The sequence below is a fragment of the Ambystoma mexicanum genome, chromosome 4q, assembly GCF_040938575.1.
Source record: "Ambystoma mexicanum isolate Mex_15411 chromosome 4q, UKY_AmexF1_1, whole genome shotgun sequence".
Taxonomy (NCBI): Eukaryota; Metazoa; Chordata; class Amphibia; order Caudata; family Ambystomatidae; genus Ambystoma; species Ambystoma mexicanum.
The window spans coordinates 718,180,952-718,205,451 of NC_090928.1; the positions used below are offsets into that span (position 1 = coordinate 718,180,952).

Below are 24,500 nucleotides of genomic sequence, written 5' to 3' on the forward strand. Positions count from 1 at the left end.
GGTAAAGAATTTCAGAGTGTTTCCTTCCAGTGTGGAATACCACCTTAAACTGGAAGGAAGGTTGATTTTCAGAGTAGAGAGGACCCCCCCAATCACCAGTCTGTTGTCCTACTGCTATTACTGTCACATCTGGAATTTGGTTGTTCTGGAAGTGAAATTCTACTTGGTCAGATTTTTGTTCAACCATGTGGCACGTGCCGTTTAAACTAACATGGTTGACACTCTGTTTTAATTTTATTGGTCGGCTAGTCTGGGTCCAGAGGACCTTGTTCACGCAATCTATTACGTGTGACAACCTTCTCAGGAGGTAATTCCCTAGTAAACAAGGGGTGCCCTCTGGAGTCACTACTATGACCGGGTGTTTCACCTTGTGTCGCCCAATTTTGATGTCCAAATCTGCAGTCCCCTCGACGGGAATTTCCTTCCCGTCAAAGTTCTGCAGTTGTCCAGGAAGAGAGGTGAGAGGAATGTGGTAATTCTCCCCCCTTCCTGCATTTAGTGCATCAAAGGCCCTTCTGGACAGAAGGGTAGCTTGGGATCCAGTGTCCACCAGTGCCGAAATTGTACCCTGCCTCTGTACTTGTACCGGGGCATAGTATCTTCCCTCCTTCTCCTCAAGGGGGAACAGATAATGCACATTTTTGGACAACTGGTGGGCTCATTTTCTGGTTTTGGACATTGCTAGCGAAGAGATTTTGGCAGAATTCTGTGGAGAGCCTGGGGAATCTGAAAGAAATAGTTGTCAACTGGAAATGGTTTCGGGTTCTCTGGCGCCCCCCCCTTTTTGGAGGCAGTCATCAGGATGGGTTTGACCCATGGGATTTTGGTATTGTTGGTTCTGGGATAGAATGATGGGCGGCGACACCTCAATCCCCACATCTACCCAATCTATTGATTCGGTTTTATGTTCCCCTGGTTCCAGTTCTGGGCCACCCCCCCGCTCTTTGGAGGCAGTCACCCGGATGGGTTTGAACCGGGGAAGTTTGGTTTTGTTGGTTCTGGGATAGGATGATGGGCGGCGACAGCTCAATCCCCACATCTACCCAGTCTGGATTGGAATCTCTTGGGACCCATTTTTCCTTGGGAGGAGTTCCCCCATCTCTGAAGGAGAAGATCCTTTTCCCAGCATCCTCTGAGGACCCCTCTCCCTCAAATTGGAAGACCTGTACCTCCTCCACAAAGTGGGTCTGTTTGTGTCCTTTGTTTCTCCTACCTCCTCTCTGCTCCTTGGGTGGCAAACTTTCAGTGGTAGGAGATTTTGTTTCCGGTTCCTGGTTTTCCAAGGGCTGTTTACAAGTTGGGAAGGAAGCTTCCTCCAAGGCTTTACACCCCCTTCCCCTTGTGCCTCCTCCCTGGGAACCGGTGGGTTATCGGGGTGCTGCCCCCGTCATTGTTCTGGAGCACCAGGCCCAGGGTTTGGGGCATTCTGCGGTGGCATGCTCATCTGAGGGTTCTGTTGAGCCCTCAGTATGTGACCCAGATCCCGTGCCATATTTTGGACCTGGCGCTCTAACTGTGAAACCCGCTCAGGCTGATACGGGGTCCTGTTTTCTCCCCTGGGCTGATCCCGGGAAGGATAGCTATCCCTTCTCCGGTAATACCCTGGGTTGGGAAGATTTGCGTACCCCTCCACCCTTGGCCTCCCCTCTCCCGGGTTAGGTTGTCTGGGCTCAGGGAATTGGGGAAAGAAGGATGGATGGTTTTGGGGTTGGAAATTGGGTGGATACCTGGGGAAAAAGTTCTGCCCCGGATTTGGTGAATTTCTCCCCTCCTGTGGGAAGTTTGGAGGGAAGTTCTCTGGGTTAGGTGCTTGACTGGATTCCCCCCTTGGACTGGAGGAGTCCACACATAACCCAGGATGGGTCAGTTTCCCTTGTAGCGGGGACTTACATAATCAGGGGAGCGAGGGACCCCATTTGTGGGACTACCTCCTTGACTCCCTGTCTGTGACTGGCCCGAGGGCCTTCAGGCGTTAGAGTTATTCTGCGCAGGCAGGTTTTTAGGCCCCCTATCTCCAAATCTAAAACAGGGGCAACCTTTACCTCTGCCACCTTGGCAGCAGCAGGGGTGCTGTTGGTTTTGGGGTTTTTCTGCGCATTACTTTTATTTTCTACGGGCTTCTGCACCTCATAGATCCGGGTGGCTTGCTCAATGACCCAGTCTAAAGATCTTTTCTCGTGAAAATCTCTCACGAGCTGGGTCATTATGTACTTGGGAAGAGCATGGAAAAATGTGTTGATGAATTCTCTGCTGTCAGTGCGCACCCTTCTGGTGGTCTGCGCAAAGGCACGCTTCAATTCTTGCACGAATTCTTGGGGGGCCTGATCCTCCCCACATTGCAAATAGTGGGCTGCCTTGCGAGCCTCTTGGGGATTTCTATGTACAGAATAATGTTTCAAGATGGCCGCCCTATATGTGGACCATCTTCAATGGTTTTGGTCCTCCAGCCCTGCAAAGAAACTGGAGTATTCAGGGGAGAATGTCCATTTGACGTACTGGATGCAGCTACTGCTGTCCTTCAAATGGAAAGTCTCCATAAGTTGCTCATAGAGCTCCAAGTGTTCCCAAACAGAATACTTGGCGTTCTTATGATAAGGCGTGATGACACTCCTGATTGCCTTAATCTGTTTTAAGGGGTCCTTAAGCAAGGCCCTTTTCACCTTATTGGCCTTTTTGGTTCAGGTAACCCTGGTCCATTCATCCTCTGATTCAGTAGCACTGCTCCCAGAGGTGCCCGTCTGATCTTTCAGGTTTTCCCGGATTCTGCGAGCCTGGGAATAGCTGGCAGAATGTGGGGACCTGGTCTCCTGTTTCCTGTGACGCTCAGAGGAGTCTTCAGATCCCTCCTTGCTACCAGGATTTGATGGGTACCCCCCCACTGACCTAACTGGGCAGAGGATTTCAGGATGCCCTTAGTGGGCCTACTCTCCTGGGGTTCCCCACTAAATTGCACTGTACTTAGGTGCCCATACCCGGATGCCCGCCCATCCATTCCTGGGTGGTACTGGCCTATGAGCCCATCCTTTTGGCTGGATAGTAATCTGCCATACCTGTGGCCCTGTGCTCATGTGGCCAGGGGACATGGGGGTGGCAGAGTCCAGGGACTGGTAGAGATGAAGGCCTCTGGTACTAGGGCTCCAGAGGTTATGCTCAGGCGTTTCCCTTTCCCAGAGAACCTCATCTCTATCAGCCCCTGCTCCCTGTTGCAATTCAAGAGTCTGCACTTTAAGTTCCTCAGTTAAGGCCTTACTAGACTCTATCAGTCTCTCCTGCATGGCTACCTGTTGCTGGAGCCTATCATTGTGCTGGCAGAGAGCCTCATTCTCTCTCTGTGCCTCCTGATTGGTCCTGCAGTACTGGGCCAGTCTTTGCTGCAGGAGGGTTACCTCCTGATTCCCATCCCTACTGGCCTGCTCCTTTCTTGCCAGAGCCTCTTCCACCCTCCTTGTGTGCTCTAACAAGTTCTGATGCTCTTTTTGGAGGTCACCCAGCCCCTGGAGGGCCAAGTGATTTTCTTCAGTTTTTCTTTTTAAATGGCAGACTTCCTGGCCTAAGGTGTCCCTTTCCTGACTAAGAGTCTGCATCTGTGCCACCAGGTCGTCCCTTTGCCTTTGAAAGGCACCAGCTTTCTGGCACTCCTGATCAAACTCTGCCTGGGTATCCAAGTCTTTCAGGATCAGTTTATTGCTCTCTGCCTTTTCCCTACCTAGGTGGCTTTGCAGGGTAACTACCTGCACATGCCCTATTGAAATCTAATTGTTGCTCCAGCTTTTTCTGGCTCTGCAGTAGGGAGTCCAAACCTTCTTGGTACTCCTTCTGCAAGGCCAGAAATCTGGTATCCTGGTCAGACTTTTCCTGCTGCAGGATACATATGTCCTCTTTGATTTTAATGAGATACTGTCTGCTCTCATTTCCTGGCTCCTGGCTTCTGTGCATCCTCTGCTCAGAAGAGACCAGGTCAGATTGGGCCTTCTCTAACGCAATCTGTTGCCTATTTGCCAGATCTTGGCCTTCAGCACATTTGTCCTGCATGGCTCCCATATATAGATACAAATATGCTGCTATCCTAACCATCTTGTCGTGTTCATCTTTAGCTTTAGGAGCCATGTATAGTTCACTCAGGGCCACATGTAAGGGACCCTGATCTCTCCAGATATCTAACCCAGTTGCAGTGACCTGTTGTGTGATTGCCTACAACCATGCATCCTGGCCCTGCTCAGTCCATTCACCTCTCACAAATAGCTTATGTAAGAAGTGCTCTCTGGCTATTTTGATGTCTACCAGTGTCGTCATTCTGGAATTTGAGTTCCTTCCTGACTTACAGAAGTTTGTATTTTATTTTGCAAAACAGACCGTTTCCTTAGAGCGTTCCTTTGAGGAGTGCTTTCACAGTGTAAAACAGCGTGGTGATCTAACCGGACATGTGTATCCGGTCAGTTGGCACACTGTATTAGCTGCACAAGTGGTAATTCTAACCCAGAATATCCCGGACGAGCCCCCACTTTGTAAGCGGATTCAATTCAACACTACAGCTAAGTCAATGCCTAGTATGGGATGCTGAGGGAAACCCTTATTGATATATTTGTATGTCCAGTTCGTTTACTCTGGATGACAACCCTTATATAACACCCCTCTCTTAGAATCCCGCTGACCCCACTGAGCCAAGAAGGAGGTTTGTTTTGCAAATTAAAAGGTTTATTTGAAAATTAAACAATATATATCTATCACACTTTTATAGTAAATTAATATTTGATAGCACACTTGTGAAGATGATAGTGATCAACAATGGATAATGTTACAGTGGTACACTCTTTTTGATGGCCTAGAAGTGATATAGAGAGGGTAAAGTAGCTGAGAATGCTTTTATGGCTTCAAGAACAATGCAATCATGAATGAAAATGCAGTACAGAAAATAAACTTGATATGACTTCAACAAAAGACAATGTAATCACTTTTCTTTGACAATTCACCCCCCCGCCCCTTTATGCAAGGTAAAGAGATGGAAGGAAAGCACACAGTTCTCAAGAATGCAATCAAATATAATTCAGTTCCCCCTTAGCAAGCCTAGAGGAAAACAGGTAGGAGTTTTAAACACAGGCAATATACTTTGATGTGGTATGCAAAGAAGTGAAAAATATGCTATTTTAATTCCCTATAGGGGGATCAGGGTAGGTGATAGATACTTTGAATCAGTTCAGGCCAGCCCTACCAATGATTCAGGATTGTTATTAGGTTGAAAACAGATTTCAGGGATGGAAGCAAAGACAAATATTTTTACCCGTGGCTAAAATGAAGCAAAATGTCAAATCGCAGCAAATTTTCCGAGTGCGTCGGGCGCAATTACGGAGGAACTATAAGGGGTAGCAAGTTGTTGGAAAGCTTAGAATCTCAGCTTCAAAATGAATCTTGCTTCTATCACAAATGGTTCCGGAGATACGGCCGATTTAGTAAAAGTAGTTTTTCGGATTTGAAATTATAAAGCTCAGAATGACAGATGACAGTTTTCAGGTTTAAAGATGACAGAATGAGACGATTCTAGGAGGCAGATCTAATAGGCTAAAATAAATTGGATTAGATTATTTTAAAGTAAGAGATTGGTTTTGGCACAGTGAGTACTCACACTATATTTTTGAAATAAGCCGCCAAGGTCTGGTCAGGTTGGACGGGACTTCCGGCGGGTAGTTCTGAAGTCCCGGCTATCTGGGTCAGCTCTGCTCTCTGGGTCTGTCAGGCACCGGTTCAGTTCACAACGGTCTGGTCTGTGGATCTCTCTGGTTCCAGATACAGCACTGCTTTCTGGATACTACTACAGGTTCTTGCAAAAGTTCTTGGCAAAGAATTCAAACAGCTCGCCCGGCTGTTGAATAGTTTGGTTGGTTTTGAGGCCTGCTGAAGAGAACTCAGCTTGTGGTTTAGGCCTTTGCTTTAAATTGTGGAGTCAGAGTTCTAAGTTCTGGTCTCTGTCTAGCTGGAGTTAGTCTAGGTCTCTGGAGTTCTGGATGTGAATTCGTCCGTCAGCATGCTCCGCAGAAAATGAAAAAGAAAGTCCTATCTGGCTTCCAGTGGCTCTTTTTATGTGTTTAGAAAGTGGGTGGGTCGGCTAATTCTGCATGCCCAACCCACTAAGGGTTCTGATAGGTTGAAGAGTTTTCTGTGCTCTCACTGGAGAACAGAGTTGTGTGTCAGAGTGAGTCATGAGGTGTCATCTTTATGGCATACAGAAAGAACACTCCCCTTTTCAATGTGCACACAAATCTATTTCTGATCCAAGTACATATTTCCTAGATACACAATTTGTTGAAATTACATGTACATATTACAGATTACTCATGGTCCATGCTTGTTCAATTCTGATCTTCCTGGGGGCTTGCATTCACAAATGGCAACTTAATTTCGTTTTTAGTTGGTTTCCCAATGTTAAATCTGTATCAAAAATTACACAAATGTACACCCTCCTTCTACACACATTCCAGTAATTTACTAGGTTTCTAGCATAAACCCGGTGTCTGTAATATCAATAAATAGCGGGGTTTCGCCTCAGAACATGGTACAAAGTTGAATCAAGTCTTGAATTGTGGGTACATTTCTTAGATTAAGGTTCTCCAAGTTGCACATTTTTGTGAGCTTAATACAATATTTTAGAAGCATTTAACTTAAACATATATTTGCTGCAATATGATTCTACAAAAGTGTCTGGGTCTGCCCCCAGAAACTTGGGAGTACCACATGTCTCTCCTCTCCCAGGCAGGGCTCTGTTTACAGTCCACACTGAAAATCAACATACCCCATTCAAGGGAGAGAGTCTATTGTGTTGGCTGAGGTCAGCAGGCCAGGGGGCCACTCTGCGTTTGGTTAGCATGTCCATGTGATCTCCTGGGCTGTTGTGTGGGTCTCTGAGGTGAGAAGGTTTCCCAGCCTCTTGGCCTGTTAATGCAATCAGATTATCTCTGGGAACAGCAGGTGGTTAAGAGTTTTAATTACCCAGCGGGCCTTTGAAGTTTCCAGCTGTCTCAGGAGGCTGATTAGCTTCTGAAGTAGCAGTTCTCCTGTCAGAGTTTAGACCGCTAGCACCGGTTTGTGGACAAAGCTGGTACTGCACCCATTTTTGGGATCTGTCTTGAATTAATGCATTTCAATAGGGTGGTCTTTTGCTTGATAGTATAGGATCCTTGCTTAACATTGTTTTGATGGCATCCTTACAGTAGAGTGGTGATGTGGAACCCCACACAAGAAGGTTGTATCTTTAGAGTGGTCTTGTGCCCATGATTTTAGCAACTTTTTGACATCAATAAAAACGGATTTTGAACAGAACCACCTTTCTTTGCACTGGTGGGTGGCAGATTAGGTGACCATTTTGGTGTGCGCAAACTGCGCAGTTCTCCTGGATTCTGGCGTGAATGTGGGCGGCTACAGCTCATCCCCACATCTACCCATTCTATTGATTTAGTTTGTTCTGGGATAGAATAATGGGCGGTGACAGCTCATCTCCACATCTACCCAGTCTATTGATTCAACATGGGTCAAAACCCTTGACAAAGCGCCCTGGGCAGCCCTGGTAAGCTATCCCAGCGAACCTCATTGATATCACCCTTGCCCCAATCCAACACCCTTGGATCACATGCACATGGCCTCTCATGTTGATTAATGCTCGCTCAACAGTTGCTCATGTTGTATAAATTGCTGACCTCATCTTGTACAACAACCTTGATGCCCTGTTCATCACTGAAACATGGTTTACCCCATACTCCTCCCAAGTTTTCAATGTACTCCTACCCCTCAGCTACTGCATCAAATATGTCAATTGGCCAGGAAGGGCAGGAGATGCAGAGACCATGCTGGTATCAGTCACCCACTTGACTATGGCTCACAAAGATCAGGCTATATGGCCCCTCACTCAATGCCACTCATTCAAAACCATCCCAGTCAATGAGCTAAAAGCAAACTTTGCAGACTTCCCCACCACAGGAAATGCATCAGGTCTCTTAAGATTATTCAACAACTCTGCTATGAAACTGGTGGACACTAATGCCCCCTTAAAACCAGCCGCACTAATACCAAACCATCTGCCCCTTGGTACGCCCACAAGCTTGCCTCCAACAGACGCACAATCTGGAGCCCTAGAGAAATGGTGGCCCAAAAACAATAACCCTTGAGACCTCAACAACCTCAAATCTCTCCTCAACAACCATAGGATTCTGATTAGAGATGTCAAAGTTGCTCACTACACTGACACCAATTTGGCAGCCTCTAAAAGGAGCAAAGCCCTCATTAATGTAGTAAAGCATTGTACCAAACCATCACCCGCACCAGCAACTCAGGAAAAATGTGATGGAATCAACACATTTCTGTTACAAAAAAATAGACAAAATCCGAGAGACCATCAAAAACAAACTATCACAACATTAGCACCTCCTGAACCCCGCCACACACTATGCTCCTTTGGACTCAACTTCTTGCCTCTATATTTCCTCTGGATCTCCTAAAAAGGATTGCCTCTCTCAAACCTACTTCTTATTCTGAAGATATCATCCTAGCCACCATCATTAAACAACTGGCTGGCCCGGCACTCAACACACTCCTCAGCACCCACCTCACAGAAGGATCATTCCTGGACACCCTCAAGTCTGGTCACATACGACCTCTTCTGAAAAGAAACCCACTAGATCCAGATGACCTGGCCAACTATCAGCACATTATGAACCTCCTGTTTATTGTCAAAATCATGGAAAAAGTAGTTGCTACACAGAATTGAACAACTACACCTCCTAAATGACTATCAGTCGGGGTTCCACCCCAAGTATAGCATTGAGACAGCCACCACCTAAGTGGTGGATGATGCCCTCCAAATCATGGATAAGGGTGATTCATACCTCCTCGTCCTCCTTCTCCTCTCGTCTGCATTTGACACCATCAAATGTCACATCCTCATCTCCGTCCGTGCCAAGAGGATAGGATTCTCTATAACTATTCTGAATTAGTTTACCTCCTACATCATGGGAAGATGCCAGGCCATCCAGATGAATTTGCAGTGAATCCAAGTCTCCAGCAGAGTCCCTCAAGGCTCCATACTCTCACTAATCCTTTTTAACCTTTACATGGATGCTTTGGGTACTCTCCTCAAATATCCCAATGTAGCCATCCACCAATATGCAGTCAATACTCAGTTATACATGCGCGTAAATAGCATGCAGGACAATATTCATTTTTGCAATTACCTAGCCATCATCCAATCCTGAATGTTGACTGCCTACCTCACACGAAACCCATTCAAGACTGATTACGTCCTCATCGATTCACCCACTAAACAATGACTTGTCCAACAATGGCTCAATGATGTGCACCTAGACGTATTTCATCCACAACTCGGCAACATCCTTAGGCTTTACCATTGACAGCAGCCTGTCCTTCCAGGATCACATTGCCAAGAAGACCCAAACATCTTGGCTCCAAATCTCCATCCTTTGCAAAATCAAACCCTACATCCCACCACAGGACTTCTGGTCCATTAAGCACACATCAATGGGTGAAAATGCCCTCCTGATGGGGCTCCCAGCTGTTCATTTGGCTCCCCTAAAAGCAGTCAACCATGCTGCAACATGTCTTAATACAGCTCCATGAAAATGTGTCCCCAAATCACCCCCATCCTATGTAAACTACTTTGGCTTCCTCTCCAGGCCAGAATATTGCTCGATACTGCTTGTATCATCTGCAAAGCAGTTACTAGTAGCACACTAGTGTTCCTGGCGGCTAAGCTTCACATTTCTGGTGGCACGCGCTCCTCGGCCAGCAAATCGGCCAACCAGCTTGAATCACAACTCATCCACAAAAAGAGGACCCGCAAACAGTCCTTCTCTTGTCACGCACCCACGCTCTGGAACTAGATCTTTAAACAATATAATAAAAATAAATTCACACCATTCTCACAAGCTGTCACACACCAATACAGTTTCTTTTAATCACACGGCACTCACCAGAACACTTACTCACTCAGACACACACAATCAGGCCCCAATTGCATGCTTCATTTAAAATAAGAAAAGTGTCTTTCAATCAAGGAATTACACTTTTCCTATTTTATACATAGCTCCAAATCTGGCCCTCAAATACACATTCACACCATTCACACAAGCAGTCACGCACCCATACAGCTTTTTTCAATCAATCATTCACACAGCACTCACCAGACCAATTACTCATATAAACACACACACTCATGGTCTGAATTGCAAACTTCATGTCAAATAGGAAAGGTGTCTTTACATCATGGAATGACACTTTTATTATTTTGCATGTATCAGGGCTGCATATACACAATCGCACCATTCACAGAAACATTGACACACCCATACAGCTTCTTTCAATCACTCATTCGACACCCACCAGAGAACCTACTCACACAGACACATTCTGTCACTCAAGCGCATGCACCCTTTACAATTAAAATCTCACACACACATACTCTCACAAGCACATGCACATGACATTTTGTTTTTATTTTAAAAGCATACCTGGCCCACAGCAGTAATCTTCTCTTAGGCTTTTCTATTGGGAAAAGAGGGTCAGGAGACAACTTCACTCCTACTCCTCCCTGTTTTTGTATCAGACAGAGGGCAGGGTCAGCATTCTGACTCCGCCCCTGGCCTGAGGCAGGCAGGCAGACAGGCAGGCAGAGGGAGGGGGGAAGAGCCCTTCAGTATGTCTCATATGCAAATGAAATGAAATGAAATGATATTTTATTTAAATCGCGCTCGTACACAAGTGTTTCAGAGCGCGACTAGGCAAAAAAGGAGGGGAACAAGGGAGAAAAAACAGAAATACAGCAATCTTACTAGCCTCAGTAAAATTTAAGAAAGCGCAGGTGCATGGGAAAGGAACATGGGGAAAAGTGCATGGAAAGGGGGGGAGTGGAAAGTGCGAGGCAGAGGAGAGAAAACATAAATAATTATTAAATAGAATAAATAATAAATAAGGGCGAAGGGCGATAAAGATACAGGATTTTCTAGTGCCCTAGAAGGATCCTGAAAGGTGTCACATCATCTGTGGTCTAACTAATGCCTTTCTCAGAGCTCGACATATAGGGCTTAATTCACAGAAGCATTTTATAATGGCAAACCCCTGTTGGAAAACGTTCTGTGAATCACGGCCATAGTGTCAACTGATGATGCATGCCTTTTAGGTTTGGTTTTGCTCATTTCAGGAAGAGAGACTACTAGGATGGTTCTGTGGGCAGAGTATTAGGCTAAAGAGGGTTGTAGAGATTTAAGATTCCTACGTATTGAATTCATTTTTTATTTTTTTTATTGTATTGTGCATTTGTAAGGCGCTTATGAATCAGTAAATTGTGTTTCAAAGTGCCGCCAAGGCAATGGGTTGGGAACATGGGAATGAAAGGCAAATATAATAACAATGAAGAGAAGGAAAGAGGCGGTCCTACAAGGCCTTGTGAGAATTCAGAATGTGCAAGTGCGAGAGAGAGAAGGGATGAGGGATGGGGTAAGTGCTAGAAAGAATTCATTCATAGATTCATTTTGTCATTTGTATAGCGCCTTTCACCATAATTATGGTCCCTATGTGCTGTTCGTTGAATGCCCTTGGAGGGACCGGAGTCCAAATTTAGGAGAATTGGGAAGTGCTATTATATGTGTGTCTGTGTGTGCATTTCAGCCATTAATGTTTTGTGATGATGGCCAAAACCGTGGTAGTCACGCATGTGGGAATGGCGTGTGGATGAACACAGTGGAGGTAAACTATGAACTGAACAGGGGTGGATTGTGTTTACGGAAAGCTACAGTTTGAATATTTGTCATTAAACGTAGCTTCATTCTTATGGCAGAGGTGTTGTGCAATAGTGTTTGTGATATATGTGAGTGCAGGGTGTGTGGAATGAGCCTGTGCCTTCCGCTAAAATACGAAGGTGCGGTGTGCGAGGGGAGAAAATGTGTTAAATGTACAAACAACAATGTTTGCATCCTGGGTTCCATCTGTCTACAAAGCAGTGCTACATATCATACAGGAACTAAGTGTGAAATGAATACATAATACTCAACCTCTGAGAGGATCTTTGAGAGATAAAATGCCATCCCTAGTTTCTTCTAGTGCAAACAAGACCCCCTTCCCCCTTTCATGGTTTCCTACAGCAGCATGGCCACCCTCATGTGCTTTAGAGCAACATGTGGTGCCTACTATGAAAGAGAGATCTGATTTGCCTGAGTACAGGGGAGATGTGTTCTCTGGGGCAGAGTGAAAGGAGGAGCTTTGCTTTGGAGTTTTGGATCTGTAGGAGCTTTCTGAGTTGATATGCAGGCGCGTCCAGGTAGCAGGAGTTAAAGTAGTCTAGAGGATTATGGCAATGTTTTGCGGAGACTCTATGGAGTCATGGAAAGATCTGCCTGAGGATGCAGTGGTGGAAGATGCATGATCTGGAGACTACATTGATGTGATGTGAGAGTGTCAAGTCTGAGCTTAAAGTGCATCCTAGGTTTTTCATTGAGGGAGATGCAGTGGGCCCATGTCCTAATGAAGGCGGCCAAGGGATAGGTTGGGGAAGGAGAGCTGTTTTCCCGCAGACTAGGATTTCATATTTTATTCTGAGTTGAGGAGCAGGTTGCTGTTGATCATCATAAGGTCAATGTCTGAGAGTCAGGATGCCAGGTCTGGGTGAGATGAGGAGGGGGAGTTTGGAATCTTAAGGATGTTCTGAGTTTCATAAGCATTGTTGTAACAGGTGAGATTGTGGAAGTGGGTGTGCCTCGGGAGGGGCGAAAGGTAGAGGTTGAAGAGGAGAGGAGAGAGGGAAACTCCCTGAGGGACCCAGAATGGTGAGGCTGCGTTGCTTGTGATGGGCTAGACTGTTCCCGCTGGTGGCAACAGCAAAATACTCTAGCTGGTTCACAAGGATAGCATGCATGCATGCATGCATGCAATCATAAATTATTACATTTTAGAAAATTGTAATTAGGATCTCGGAGATAGCTTGGCTGTAAATAAAGAGACCTCCTGTTCAGGCATTTGTCAGATGCCATGATTTGCTTAACTTCAATGGCTTTATCTTCAGTATTTGTTCTCCGCCACTTCTGTCTTTAGAGGTGCAAGCACACAACCATCCAGCACTATAAACTACAAAGCTGTTTTGTTTATGTACCCTATCCCCCATTCAACAGATGTTTTAGACGGGATGTGGGCTTCTCCTTTCAAGGTTTTCCAGCTAGAAGAGTGAGGAACGGCCGTGTGTGAAGTTTCTGGAGTTAGAACATACACTGTCACTTACCAACTGTGGATGATTATGAAACCAGGTCTAGTTGAACAAGGGAATCCTGTGGAGTTTTTCCACCTCCCAGTGCTTTTTGTACTAGATGTGTTTTTGCCTTAGGAGTGTTGGGGGCATGGAGCACTTGAAAGCATGCTCGAGCAAATCTAGTACATATGTAGGTTTAAAATACCAGGTTTGTCGATTTATGGTATGGTACATAAATTCCTGAATAATAATCCTGGGGCTGTCAAGCCAACTAGAAGGAAGCCTAATCCAAGTGTAGGGTGTTTGAGAGGTGAATGCTGTGGTAACAAAAGGCAAGGGAGTGAGATGGACAGAATTAATGTGTTAAATGTGCTCTATATGGCCCTAGATGTAATGCAAACAATGTGTGCGTTCTGTATCAGACTTGATGCCACAGTAAGCCACCTCAAAGCACTGAGGAGCAAGGAGGGAATCTTACAGGCTGCACACCAACAACGTAAGCACCAGTGTGCCCAAATATCAGCACTGAAGGTCCTCAAAGCCCTGAATGGCCACAAATGTACAGAATTGTACTGTAGTAGGAATACGTGGTTGACCCTGAAGACACATCTAGATAAGGGTGTCATTCAGTATACATGTTCCCTATCTTTGTGACATGCCATTACATGGTTGAGGACTTCTAGCTTCTTGTAGAGAATGGACACTCTTAGGTGGTTGCTGGGCTCCTCTGGGAACAGCAGTTGCCTATTTTTGTTAATTGGTGACTGCAAGCAGAAACCCAGATAGCACTAGGGTAACAGCTAAGTTTACTGGACTTCCTTCTCTTTCGACAGCACTGAACAGTCTTCAGGCCCAGAATCCTAGGCTACTCTTCCGGCCAAGATCAGACAAAATGGCCTTGAAACACAAATGGCTTTGCTCCTAGTACATCCTGAGAGGAAAGGGACACAGCAGTATGTGAATCACTTGGAAACCATTTCAAATCAACCGGTGGGTTTGCATTCAAACCTGTCACAACACCAAACAATGTACTGCAAAGTTGACTCTCTGACCTATGGGGTTGGTGCACTATATAAATGAATAAACTAAACTAAACTGAATTAGGCTCTTTGACAGCAGGATTATAGATGGGGATATGGGCAGTAGATAAGTTGGGAAATCCTAATAAAAACGTTTTTAAAACTCAGACAACTTTACATTAAAACTTAATGAAAAGTGCATTGATATGCACCAACAAAACCCCACAACCAGACTCAGCATTTTCCAGCAGCAAGGAGAAGTGTATTTTATTTCATACATTCAAAATATTTCCAAATACGTTTTCCTCTTAAGCGGGTTCCAGAAGGCTCTAGGGGGAGCATTCAATCTTCAAAGTATTTGAATATAAAATGATCAAATAGGTACTGCCCTTGGCCTCCATATTTTGGGTGGCTCAGGGTTTCCTTCTCATTAAAACTGTATCACAAAGAAACTTACACCAACTGTGTGTGTCAGGCATGCAACCATTAGTCACCTACTAGAAATTAAATGGAGCATCACCTACAGGGAGTAGTTGCTTGTGAAAGAAAACTGTATGAATCATGAGGAATTTTTTTGTGACTGATAATTCATCAATTTGAGGCAAGAAGATACACTCAGACCAGATTATCTAACATTGGCAACAGTGCTAAGAATTGAGGAAATGTGTTTACCAATAAGGGCCGGATTAGCCCTCATTATAACACTTCCATATCGCTGAGTGGAGGCAACAGGTTTTGTCCCAAAAAACGTTTGCACTAGAACAAAAATAAAGCACGCTGTAATTGTGTGCTGTGTTCGCCGAGTAACATAAAAAGAACTGTCTTAACTACACAAAAAATGTGTTCACCACATTTCTTTTTATATCATACAGCAAACATATTTTTAGAAACAAGAACTGGGGCCAACCTTGTTACTCTGTTTCCTATAAAACAGGCAGCAAAACTGACGCTAATTTAATTTGCACAACATTTGGATAATTGCACCCGTGGAACACATTATCCAACATTTGCACCAGTGCTAAAAAATTAGGAAAACTTATTTCGTTTGATCACTTGAGTCATACGGACGAGAGCGAACAGGTGTTGTCCTAATCCGTATTATATAAAAAAGCGTTTGCACTGGGCAAAAATGATTCAGACAGTTGTGTACTGTGTTTGCGCTGTAACATGAAAATGTGTTTACTGCATTTGTTTTTATGTTTTGCCTCAAACACAGTAACATTCCTCTTTTACTTATGGCACAGAGAACACATCCCATTACATCAACAAATTCGTAATATATATCCCTTCTTTTGCAAGATAAGTCCTCTCATGACCACAAAGTTACTAAACATTGGATCTACTATTGGATAACTCAAACATTGTACCTTGCAACACTTGAGAGCAAAAAGAAATAGAGATGGCACATACTGGTGGTACATTTTGCCAACCTCAATGAGAACAATGGACAGTAATAGCATTTCTTTTGGGTTGACTTCATACCAAAAGTCAAAAGAGATGGGGGTGCGTCTTAGATACATGAAGTCTAGCCACTTTGTATAGGTACCCTGAAGCCTATGGGTCACAATCTCGATCTAGAAAAATACATCTCTCAGGATAAATAGCTGCTATGTCAGAATTTTTACTTTCTTTTCCAACTGCACATTTATGTTTTAATAGTCCTAAATTTCTGATCTATGTCGACCACTAGAGCAGTGGTGGAAAACACATGGCCCTCCAGATATTTAGGTGTACAGCCCACGTCAGCCCAGTAAATGGTGTAGGGTCATGGGAGTCATACACCAGAACACCTGAAGGGCTGCAGGTTGGCCACCACTGCATTAGAGCCTATTCTCTATTTGTATTTTGACTTCTTGGCCTGTACTCTTGTCTTTAGCTCTCTATCCCCATTATTCTACTGTGTTCCCAACTGACTAACTTGTTCAGTGAGTCAAATTTGATTCTTATTAAATCATCTAATTTGATATTGATGACAATGCAGTCAATCATAATGTTTTCAAAATGTCAAGTGGCACCATTCAGCTTTCACTAAATGCAGTTGTGGCATTTGGATTTTGAGATAAATAATGTGTATGTGTATTTCTTTTTCATTTATAAAGCACCCATTGCCTAAGCTCTTTACAAAAGGAACAAAACTGGGCAAAGGAACAGGAATCAGTCAAACAGAACAGTAGGAAAAAAGGTGATCTTTATGTCTAGATTTAAAAAGAGGGAGACTAGGTAGAGACCGAAGAGGCAGAGGGAGAGCATTCCAGTGTTTTGGGGCTAGGAGAGAGAAGGAGCGAAAGCGAGAGGAAGCTCAAGGAGGGCGCGGAACCACTAGAAGATAGAGTCCGAATTAATAGTATGTAGAGAAGAATAGAAGGTAACAAGTGAAGAAAGGTAGGGAGGAGCAGGGCCTTGAATGCATTTAAAGACAAGACATACATTAAAAAGAAGACAGGCATTGAAGGACAAACAGTGGAGCTGGTGCAGGGCAGGAGAAATAGAATCTAGAGGGGAGCGTAGGATATGGATGGAAGAAGAATAGATGGAGGAAAGAGGAGCAAGGTGATAAGCAGGGGGCCAAGAAGCAGACTAGAACAATAGAAAAGATTAGAAAAGGCTAAGGAAGTGATCAGAAGTTTAGAAGCATGGAAAATAAGGAACCTGCAAGTCTTTCGAATGTTAAAAAGTTGGAAGCGGCAAGAGCGAGAGACAAAGGACACGTGGGGGCAAAAAGATAGTGAGGAGTCAAAGTAAACTCCTAGATTGTGGGTAGAGGCAGCTAGAGAGCGGGAGGTAGGGGAAAGTAAATGGAGGAGAGGAGAGGGGAAGGAATCAAAGAGTCAGGGAAGAAAAATACCTCTGTTTTAGAGGGGTTAATATGTAGGAAATGTGAAGACATCCAAGATGGATGGAGAGGGGACAGGCCTAGAGGGATGAGTACATGGAGTCAGAAAAAGAGGAAAAAGAGATAAAGATTTGAGAATCATCAGAATTCAGATGGTATATTGATGGTAAGAGAATTAATGTGCAGATTAGCCAGCCCAAGCAACAGGCAAGGTACCGTCAGTAAGATAAGATTGAAACCAATCTAGAACAGAATTTAGAAAACCAAGACAAGAAAGCGAAGAAAGAAGGATAGAATGGTTCACTGTGTCGAAAGCCAATGACAAGTATAAAGGAAGAAGAGGGGGTATAGCTTAGAATAACGAGCAGAAAGGAGAGAGTTGGTTACAGCCAGTGCTGTCTCTGTAGAATGGAAGGGTCTGAAACCAGATTGGAGGGAAAGGAAAAGCGAGTGATGATTGATAAAGGAGGACACTTGAGTGTAAACGATGCGTTCCAGTAATTTAGAGAGGAATGGAATAAGAGAAATAGGACGAAAATTAGAAGAGAAAGAGGGGTCAAGTGAGGGTTTAAGGATAGGAAGAATGGAAGCATGCTTAAAAAATGAAGAAAAAATAGAAGAAGAAAGCGAAAGATTTAAGACATCAATGAGATACCCCAAGAGAGGAGGGTAGACCACAGGAATCAAAGAGGATGGGAGAGAGTCTGCAGGAGCGACAGTGGGATGGCTAAAGGCAAAAAAAGAAGTAATATGTGAATGTGAGTATGTAAATGTTCATTGTTTATTAGCTGTGTAGATAAGGTGCTCCTTCAACATGCATTTTATAAAAGACATACCGTTTTAGCTACATTTGCTTGTGTTTTATTGTACATTGGCAACAAAATATATAGCTAAATGCTCATTTACAAAAGAGTTTTCATAAAAAATACATGAATGATAAAGGAGGCTTACGAGTTTCCCTAATAACCATAGGACCAAACTTGTTGTCTGTTAAAGTGCTCTTTTCGAGCAGAATCACACATAAATATTACCATGTAATTGACAAAAAATGCTCTGGTTTGCTAAACAGAAAACAAATGGACGCCTTTTGTAATACACCAACACAAATTATCTTTCTACAATATGAACAATGTATTTCGGTATGCATGTTTTTATTAAACGCTGGCCCAGAATAAGAGTCTTCTGGGTGACTGTGACATAACGACTTCTGCTCTCCAGGGGCACAAAGATGGTTATTGGCTAAACCGCCTACTCCGCCGACACACCTCTACAAACCAACAGTGATCCCAAACACAATAGTAAAACTGGCCCAACTAAGAGATATACCTCCTTTGTCGTTTTGTGGTAATATGGGCAGAGGGAAGGCTATACTCTGAAAAGGGGTATGAATGTGAGACAGTAGAAATCCAAAGAGCTAAAGTACAAAAGTTCCAAAATAAAAGAAAGTCCAATCAAGTTTCTATAACAAATACATACTTTAATTAAATAAATAAATTCCACAACTATTTAAAAGACTATCAAAAACCCACCACTGTAAAATAAGAAAGAAAATGCAGAACAGAAATGTGTAAACACTCTGGATACTTTGTCTGGGAGGAAAACAGACAACAAATGTAACAATGTTTTTCAAAACAATATGGGCCTCATTACGAGTTTGGAGGTAGCTATGTCGTTCTTAGCGGAATGGCTGCCTCCAAACTCGTGTCCAGGTCCCGAAAAAAGGGAATAACCGGGCCATTCTGACTTTTGCGGGCCTGGTAATTCCCTTTCTTCGGGACCCGGACCCGGTACATCCCCATTCCCATTTGAGCCCCCATAGGGCTCAAAAGGAATGGGGAGGATGCTAACAAAGAACCCGTTAATGACGGGTCCATTGTTAGCATCCTGGTCTGCTCGCGGGTAGCAGTATGCACGTCTGGTCTTGACCAGGCGTGCATACCGCCACCCACAAGCAAACCCGTAATGTGGCGGCTCAGAATGAACGGTGCCAGTACCTTACCGGCACCGTTCATTCCGCAGCCGCCAGCCTCATAATGAGGCCCTATGTCTTGGTGGAACAGGGACAAATTACTAAAGGGACTTATCCAGTTTCCAAAGCCCCAAAGGTTGGACCACGGGGACAGGGTCACCTAATAGTACCTGTTTCTAATGTAAGGTGGTTCAATGGTGTTGAATCAGGCTTAGGACTGTTGTGCTTGTAGGTCGAAATGGGTTCAAAAGTGTTGAGTCCTGTTGGTCCTAGGTGGGTAGTCAGAGTTGCATTGGATTTGAGCGGGTGCTCCATGTGGCTCGAAGGTAACATCAAGTGATGATGGTTGAATGGATCATTAGGAGCGGTTCAATAGTTAAGCATGGTTCGAAAGAATGAGTATTGCTGGTTCGGGTCGAAAAGTGACGAGAAGGTCCAGCCCTTCGAGTCAAGCTTTGATGTGAAGTCCTGGAGGTTAAATGCTTGGTTTGTTGCAGCTGGTTAAAGTCACCTGCACAGTGTGATAGTGCTCGAGGAAGCCAGTTGACAAGGCTCTGCTGGGGTGACACAGGGTCAAGCCAGTCTGGTGATGCGAGCAGTGTTGGTTCAAAATTCAAGTAATTGCCAAAGTCAGCACCGGTGGTTCCCGCTGGTTAAAAGGTAGCAATCACAGTGGCCGAAATGTAAGAAAAGAAGTAGTGGAACTATGTTCCCTGCTAGCCTGCCCCGCCCCTCACAAACCCCACCGCCCTGCCCCCTCCCACGCACAATACAAACCCCCAACCACATTTGCCTGCTGTTTAAGGGAATGTTCAGTGCAGTGCACTGAAAGTGCAAGTTTCAACCTCTTCCTGCACTTTTATTTAAACGAAACCGTTCCAGAACGGTTTCTTTTTAAAATAAAAGTATAGGAGCTGTAAAACTTAATTTAAAAAAGTATAGGAGCACCGCTCCCCTCCGCTCCCGCTCACTTCGACCACTGAGCAAACACAGTTCAACTGAGGTTCAATCAGTTTGATGCGATGGAAACAGAGATCTTCTGGCCCTCAGGATGTTATGAGACCCACTGTTGGGGACTCCAGCACAAGGTGAGCCCTTTTCAGTCTATGCTCTCCCAGCCTAGGGCTGTTTGCGAGCAGTGTGGCAAGACTTGGTCCTCAGCGTCACCCCCATGTGCTCTGGGAGTGGGTAGAGAGCATAGCCGGCTTTCGCCTTGGAACACTCCTTCAACTCACTTCAGTGCTTGAGGGTTTTGAAAGATTAACTCTCTTAAAATAGGCCCAAATGATTTCATTCTTAAGTCCAAAAGTGAATCAAAGAAGGTGTGGGAGACCCCCTCTTAGATAGGCAAAATGCCGCCGGGAATTTCGGTAAAGCAAGTCTGTTTTAATCGGTCCAATCTCTGTTTTTGTGACAACTGACCCTTACCTTCTCATGTCATACCCTGAGGGCCTTGTTTCCGCAGGAAGAGGAGTGGACAGCAAAGAGATAAAAGCCTACAGAAATGCAAGATGGAGGAGCCATTCCTTAAACCCACTGATGCTTACCCGACTGTCCTAACTCTGCCCTTTTCCCAGCCTGCAGCTTCGAAGATTCTCTGGTGTGAACCCCCCATATTGTGAGGCAGGCCTTTATTATGGAATTGGCTCTTTGAAGCCAGGCTCTCTGGCTGTCCCCAGCTGAGCGATTCAAGATCTTGAAAGGGAGGAGTTACTGTTCCTGCCAGAGAGTCAACAGAGGCATACAACCTGCCCTTTTGTCTCATTCACTGGAATGCAGACAGGTAGATGCTGAAATCCACATAGCAGCAGGTGGGTAGTTTATTATTACTATGATGGTTTTGAAACAGAGCTGTAGACTTGCAGTGACTTGGCTGTCACAGCAGCTGTAATACAGGGCAGCTATTACCTCTGAACCTGCTCTGTGCCACTTTAGAGTAGGGGCTACAGATAAGGATATTGATGCAAAAGGGCACAGGTGTACACTATGCTTTTGGCATGGAGTTTAAGAAATGTATGGGGTCTGGTTATAAGACAACCATTTCTGAGAGTGTTTACCCACATCATTTGATTCTTAATAAAAATAAAAAAAGACTAGGGCTTATACACTATTGCCAGATGTCAATCCTTCACAGTGACATCTTTAAAAACATCAGAAGTAGCAAAACAGCTAAGCATCTAGAGACAATAAATAAATAATGTGGAGTCTTCTCATCAGTACTTGCATACTTACAGAATCAATAAAGGAATGTGTATTACTTCTGAGCGGTTAGATGGCCCAGCAGAGTATGTATGTCCATTACTGCAGACAACAGCTTGATTCAAATCTATTGAATGTAAAAAGTGAGTAAAATAAGAGAGCGTAAACCCTTGCTAAGCTGCCTTCTGCAGTTTGCACTTGCTAAATGTGAATGATAGCTTCAAAGGTCTAATTGCAGATGGTGCCTGTGTCTTATTGTGCCGTAAACCACCATTGCTTGTACATTATGAGTGTGAAGAGGATGGGAACAATACCAAATGAATGGTCACTATGTATTCCTTGACAAATGCCATGCTCTTCTCATCATAGTCAAGCATTAGTTCTGTCTCATAAATAATGCTTCAGCAAAAAACTAACAAGGAGCATATTGGCATTAGACCTGCCACCTATGGCTCCTCAGATGGCTTGGACCATGACTCCCATGACCCTTCACCATTGACTATGATGATATGGGCTGATGGTAGTTGCAGTCCAACACATCTGTCGAGCTAAATGTTGAAGACCTCCTCCAATAGATGCTGTGTTCGGAAGAGATGTGTGGCTTGTGCACGTAAATCATACATACATCCATATAAAATAACCATGTTTTTTTCACCAGGTAAAAGACATTGTAGCGCAGCAGACGAAAGAATGGTCAGAGATGATTAACACGCATACTGCAGAAGAGCAGGAGCTTCAAGACAATCACCTAAGCCAGCAATGCGAGCTGCTAAAAAAGCTGCTCATTAGCGTCCACGACCAGCAAACCCAGCAATTAAAGATTTCACAAGAGAGGTGAGCAAGTGTCTTATTCTTCTAAGACCTGGTGGTCCTCCTTGATCAGCAATATGTTCCGTTTGTCATTAGTATACCGCTGTCACACTGCATGTACCTTTAGAGGTATCATGCTTCACTCTCTAAAGCTTTTCCAGTTCTGCCTCACGTAGGTTTCCAGAAATGGAACCCAATGTATGTCGCCTGAAATGTAACATATGAGATGCGTCTACATTATGTCATATCTCACCTTACCGGATACTCAAACACCATGTGACAAAGGAGGTTCTTATTTATCTTTAGGACACCTTTGCGTTAATTTGGTGGTTATCACCAAACACCAACAAATGACCCTTAATCCAACCTCGACACTGGAATTCAGTACGGGTGGGATGCGGTGGATACAAATCACGTGTCTGCTTTCTGTCTAGAGAACTTAGAGAGAGAATGCTTTGTCTATGAGCCCTTCTTTGTGTGATTTTGTGTTTCTATCTCTTAGTTCCTTAATGAATGGGTTTGGTTTGACCATTGCTAAGTATCATCCAGTTTGGATTTGCCGTTCTGCAAATGAGTTAACTGTCTGCTACTGGTAGAAGACATGGCATGGGTGTTGCTCCATTCCATGTAGTCATGTATGCGCTCTTGCCGAGTGGGACGCCTCAGCTGCTTGCGTTTAAGGTGATTGGCTGTGGTCCCGGTAGTAGAACCGGCTATACATCAGTTTAACTGATGGAACTATGGACTGCCCCTTGGTTTGTGTTACTGTGTGACTGGGAACAAGTGTGTGCTTTTTCACATCGACAACACAATCACACTTTTTTTGTAGTGATCTTTATGTTATCCAATTGCTATTTTAATTCCTGCTCACTCACGTCCCTTTCAATGGAAAGGCTGTTGATACAGTCCATGCACTCATCAATTGCACCATATAGTGCCAGCTCTCACTTGGCCCACTGTGCGGTCATGTCTCCAGTGCAACCAAATCCCTCTATACTAAAGGTATCCTCAGCCCTTTTTCAATAAAGCATGTGTTTGTGGCCAGTGCCTCAGCCGGCTTCTTGTTCTGTCAAATTCTCCTGCGGGCCATTAATGTGGCACATCTAAAGAACCTTAAAACATTGGCCATTAATTGATTCAAAGTAGCCTCATATGCAGCCCAGCGGTGTCGAGCCCCGCTGACATCCCTGTAGCAGGGATAGTGTCCACCACACTGGCCCCATCTCCTGGCCAAGTTGGAAAAAAAATGCCGGCAACCGAATCGATCATTTACAGGTATCTGGACAGTAAGGATGGAATGTCCAACTGACATATATTTAAACGCGTTCTGTTCCCTAGGTAACTGCCTGCGTCGGTCAGCGTCTACATTGTAATGGTATTTCCTCTACCCTTCATGCCTACCAGGGCGAAATGATGCGCATTGGAAAAACCAGTACATATATACCGATATATGTACTCCAGTGTCCTCACTTCAGTTTAGAGTTGTGCTTTTTGCAGGTGGTTGCCTACCAACTTGTATTTGGTTGGTTAGCGTGGGTACTATTTTGGAGGTGCTTTTGGCCCGTCTTTCTGTTTGAAATGTCCCAGAATTCATAGGAATTGTCACTGTGTGGCTTTTCAATGTGTTACGCATGCTGTGATGCTGTAATAGGCCGCGTGGTTGCCTCCACAAGGAAACGTTCCTTCAAAATCAATTCCTCTTTCAGGAGAATGTGTGTCCTTTTTCCCCTGGCCAAATGAATTCTAACGCATGCCATTGTTTGTGCTATAGCTAAACCTATAGGTTTTGTCCTCACTATAATTGTGCTGCTCGGAACGTTTTCAGCCAATGACAATAGAACATTATCCCACCTGTCCACTCTATCTTTAGAAAGGTCCGGGACGCCCACCAACCATAATACATGACTTCAGAAAGAGAGGCAACGTGGTCTCGACATGCATGGAGAATCATTGAAGCAAAACTCGTCCAAGCATTACACCAAGCAAGCTCTCAGAATAACCGGAAAGCTGCTCTTATAGGCATCCGAATGACTTCTAGGTTTGGTCACCATATACGTAGCCCTGCTGTTGATGCCACGTGCGGCCGGGCCGCTTCCAAGCACCAAGAAGGGACAGAGGGTACAGAAGACAAACGGGAACATAAACCATTAAGAAAAATATATTTGCACATACAAAGAATCCATATCTTAATGTTCTTTTTGGACCACTTCCTGCTTAGGAAACTACATCTAGTTCCCAGAAACCTTCCAGAACAGCTTTCCGATCTTTTCGCGACCTGAGGTGGTTCGATCATTAGAGGGCATTAGGTTTCGTTTTTCCTATGCCTCTGCGATTAGTACTGCCAAGGTTCTAGAAGCACACTCTAAGAGGTTGAATGCTGCCAGTGTGATGTATAATCTACTATTGACGTTATGTTTTTGGTAATGGGCAGTGCCA

The 24,500-nt window shown here is 44.4% G+C and overlaps 1 protein-coding gene across 4 annotated transcripts in view; it reads left to right on the forward strand.

Annotated features, from left to right (window-relative positions):
- The window catches only part of PLCB4 (phospholipase C beta 4), a 1,535,154-nt gene that overhangs the window by 1,332,156 nt on the left and 178,498 nt on the right, over window positions 1–24,500 (forward strand). For all 4 annotated transcript variants that reach the window (XM_069608295.1, XM_069608297.1, XM_069608296.1 and 1 more), the window contains exon 35: window positions 21,913–22,088. In XM_069608295.1, coding sequence (XP_069464396.1) covers window positions 21,913–22,088 — 176 coding nt within the window. The remainder of the gene's footprint in view (window positions 1–21,912; window positions 22,089–24,500) is intronic.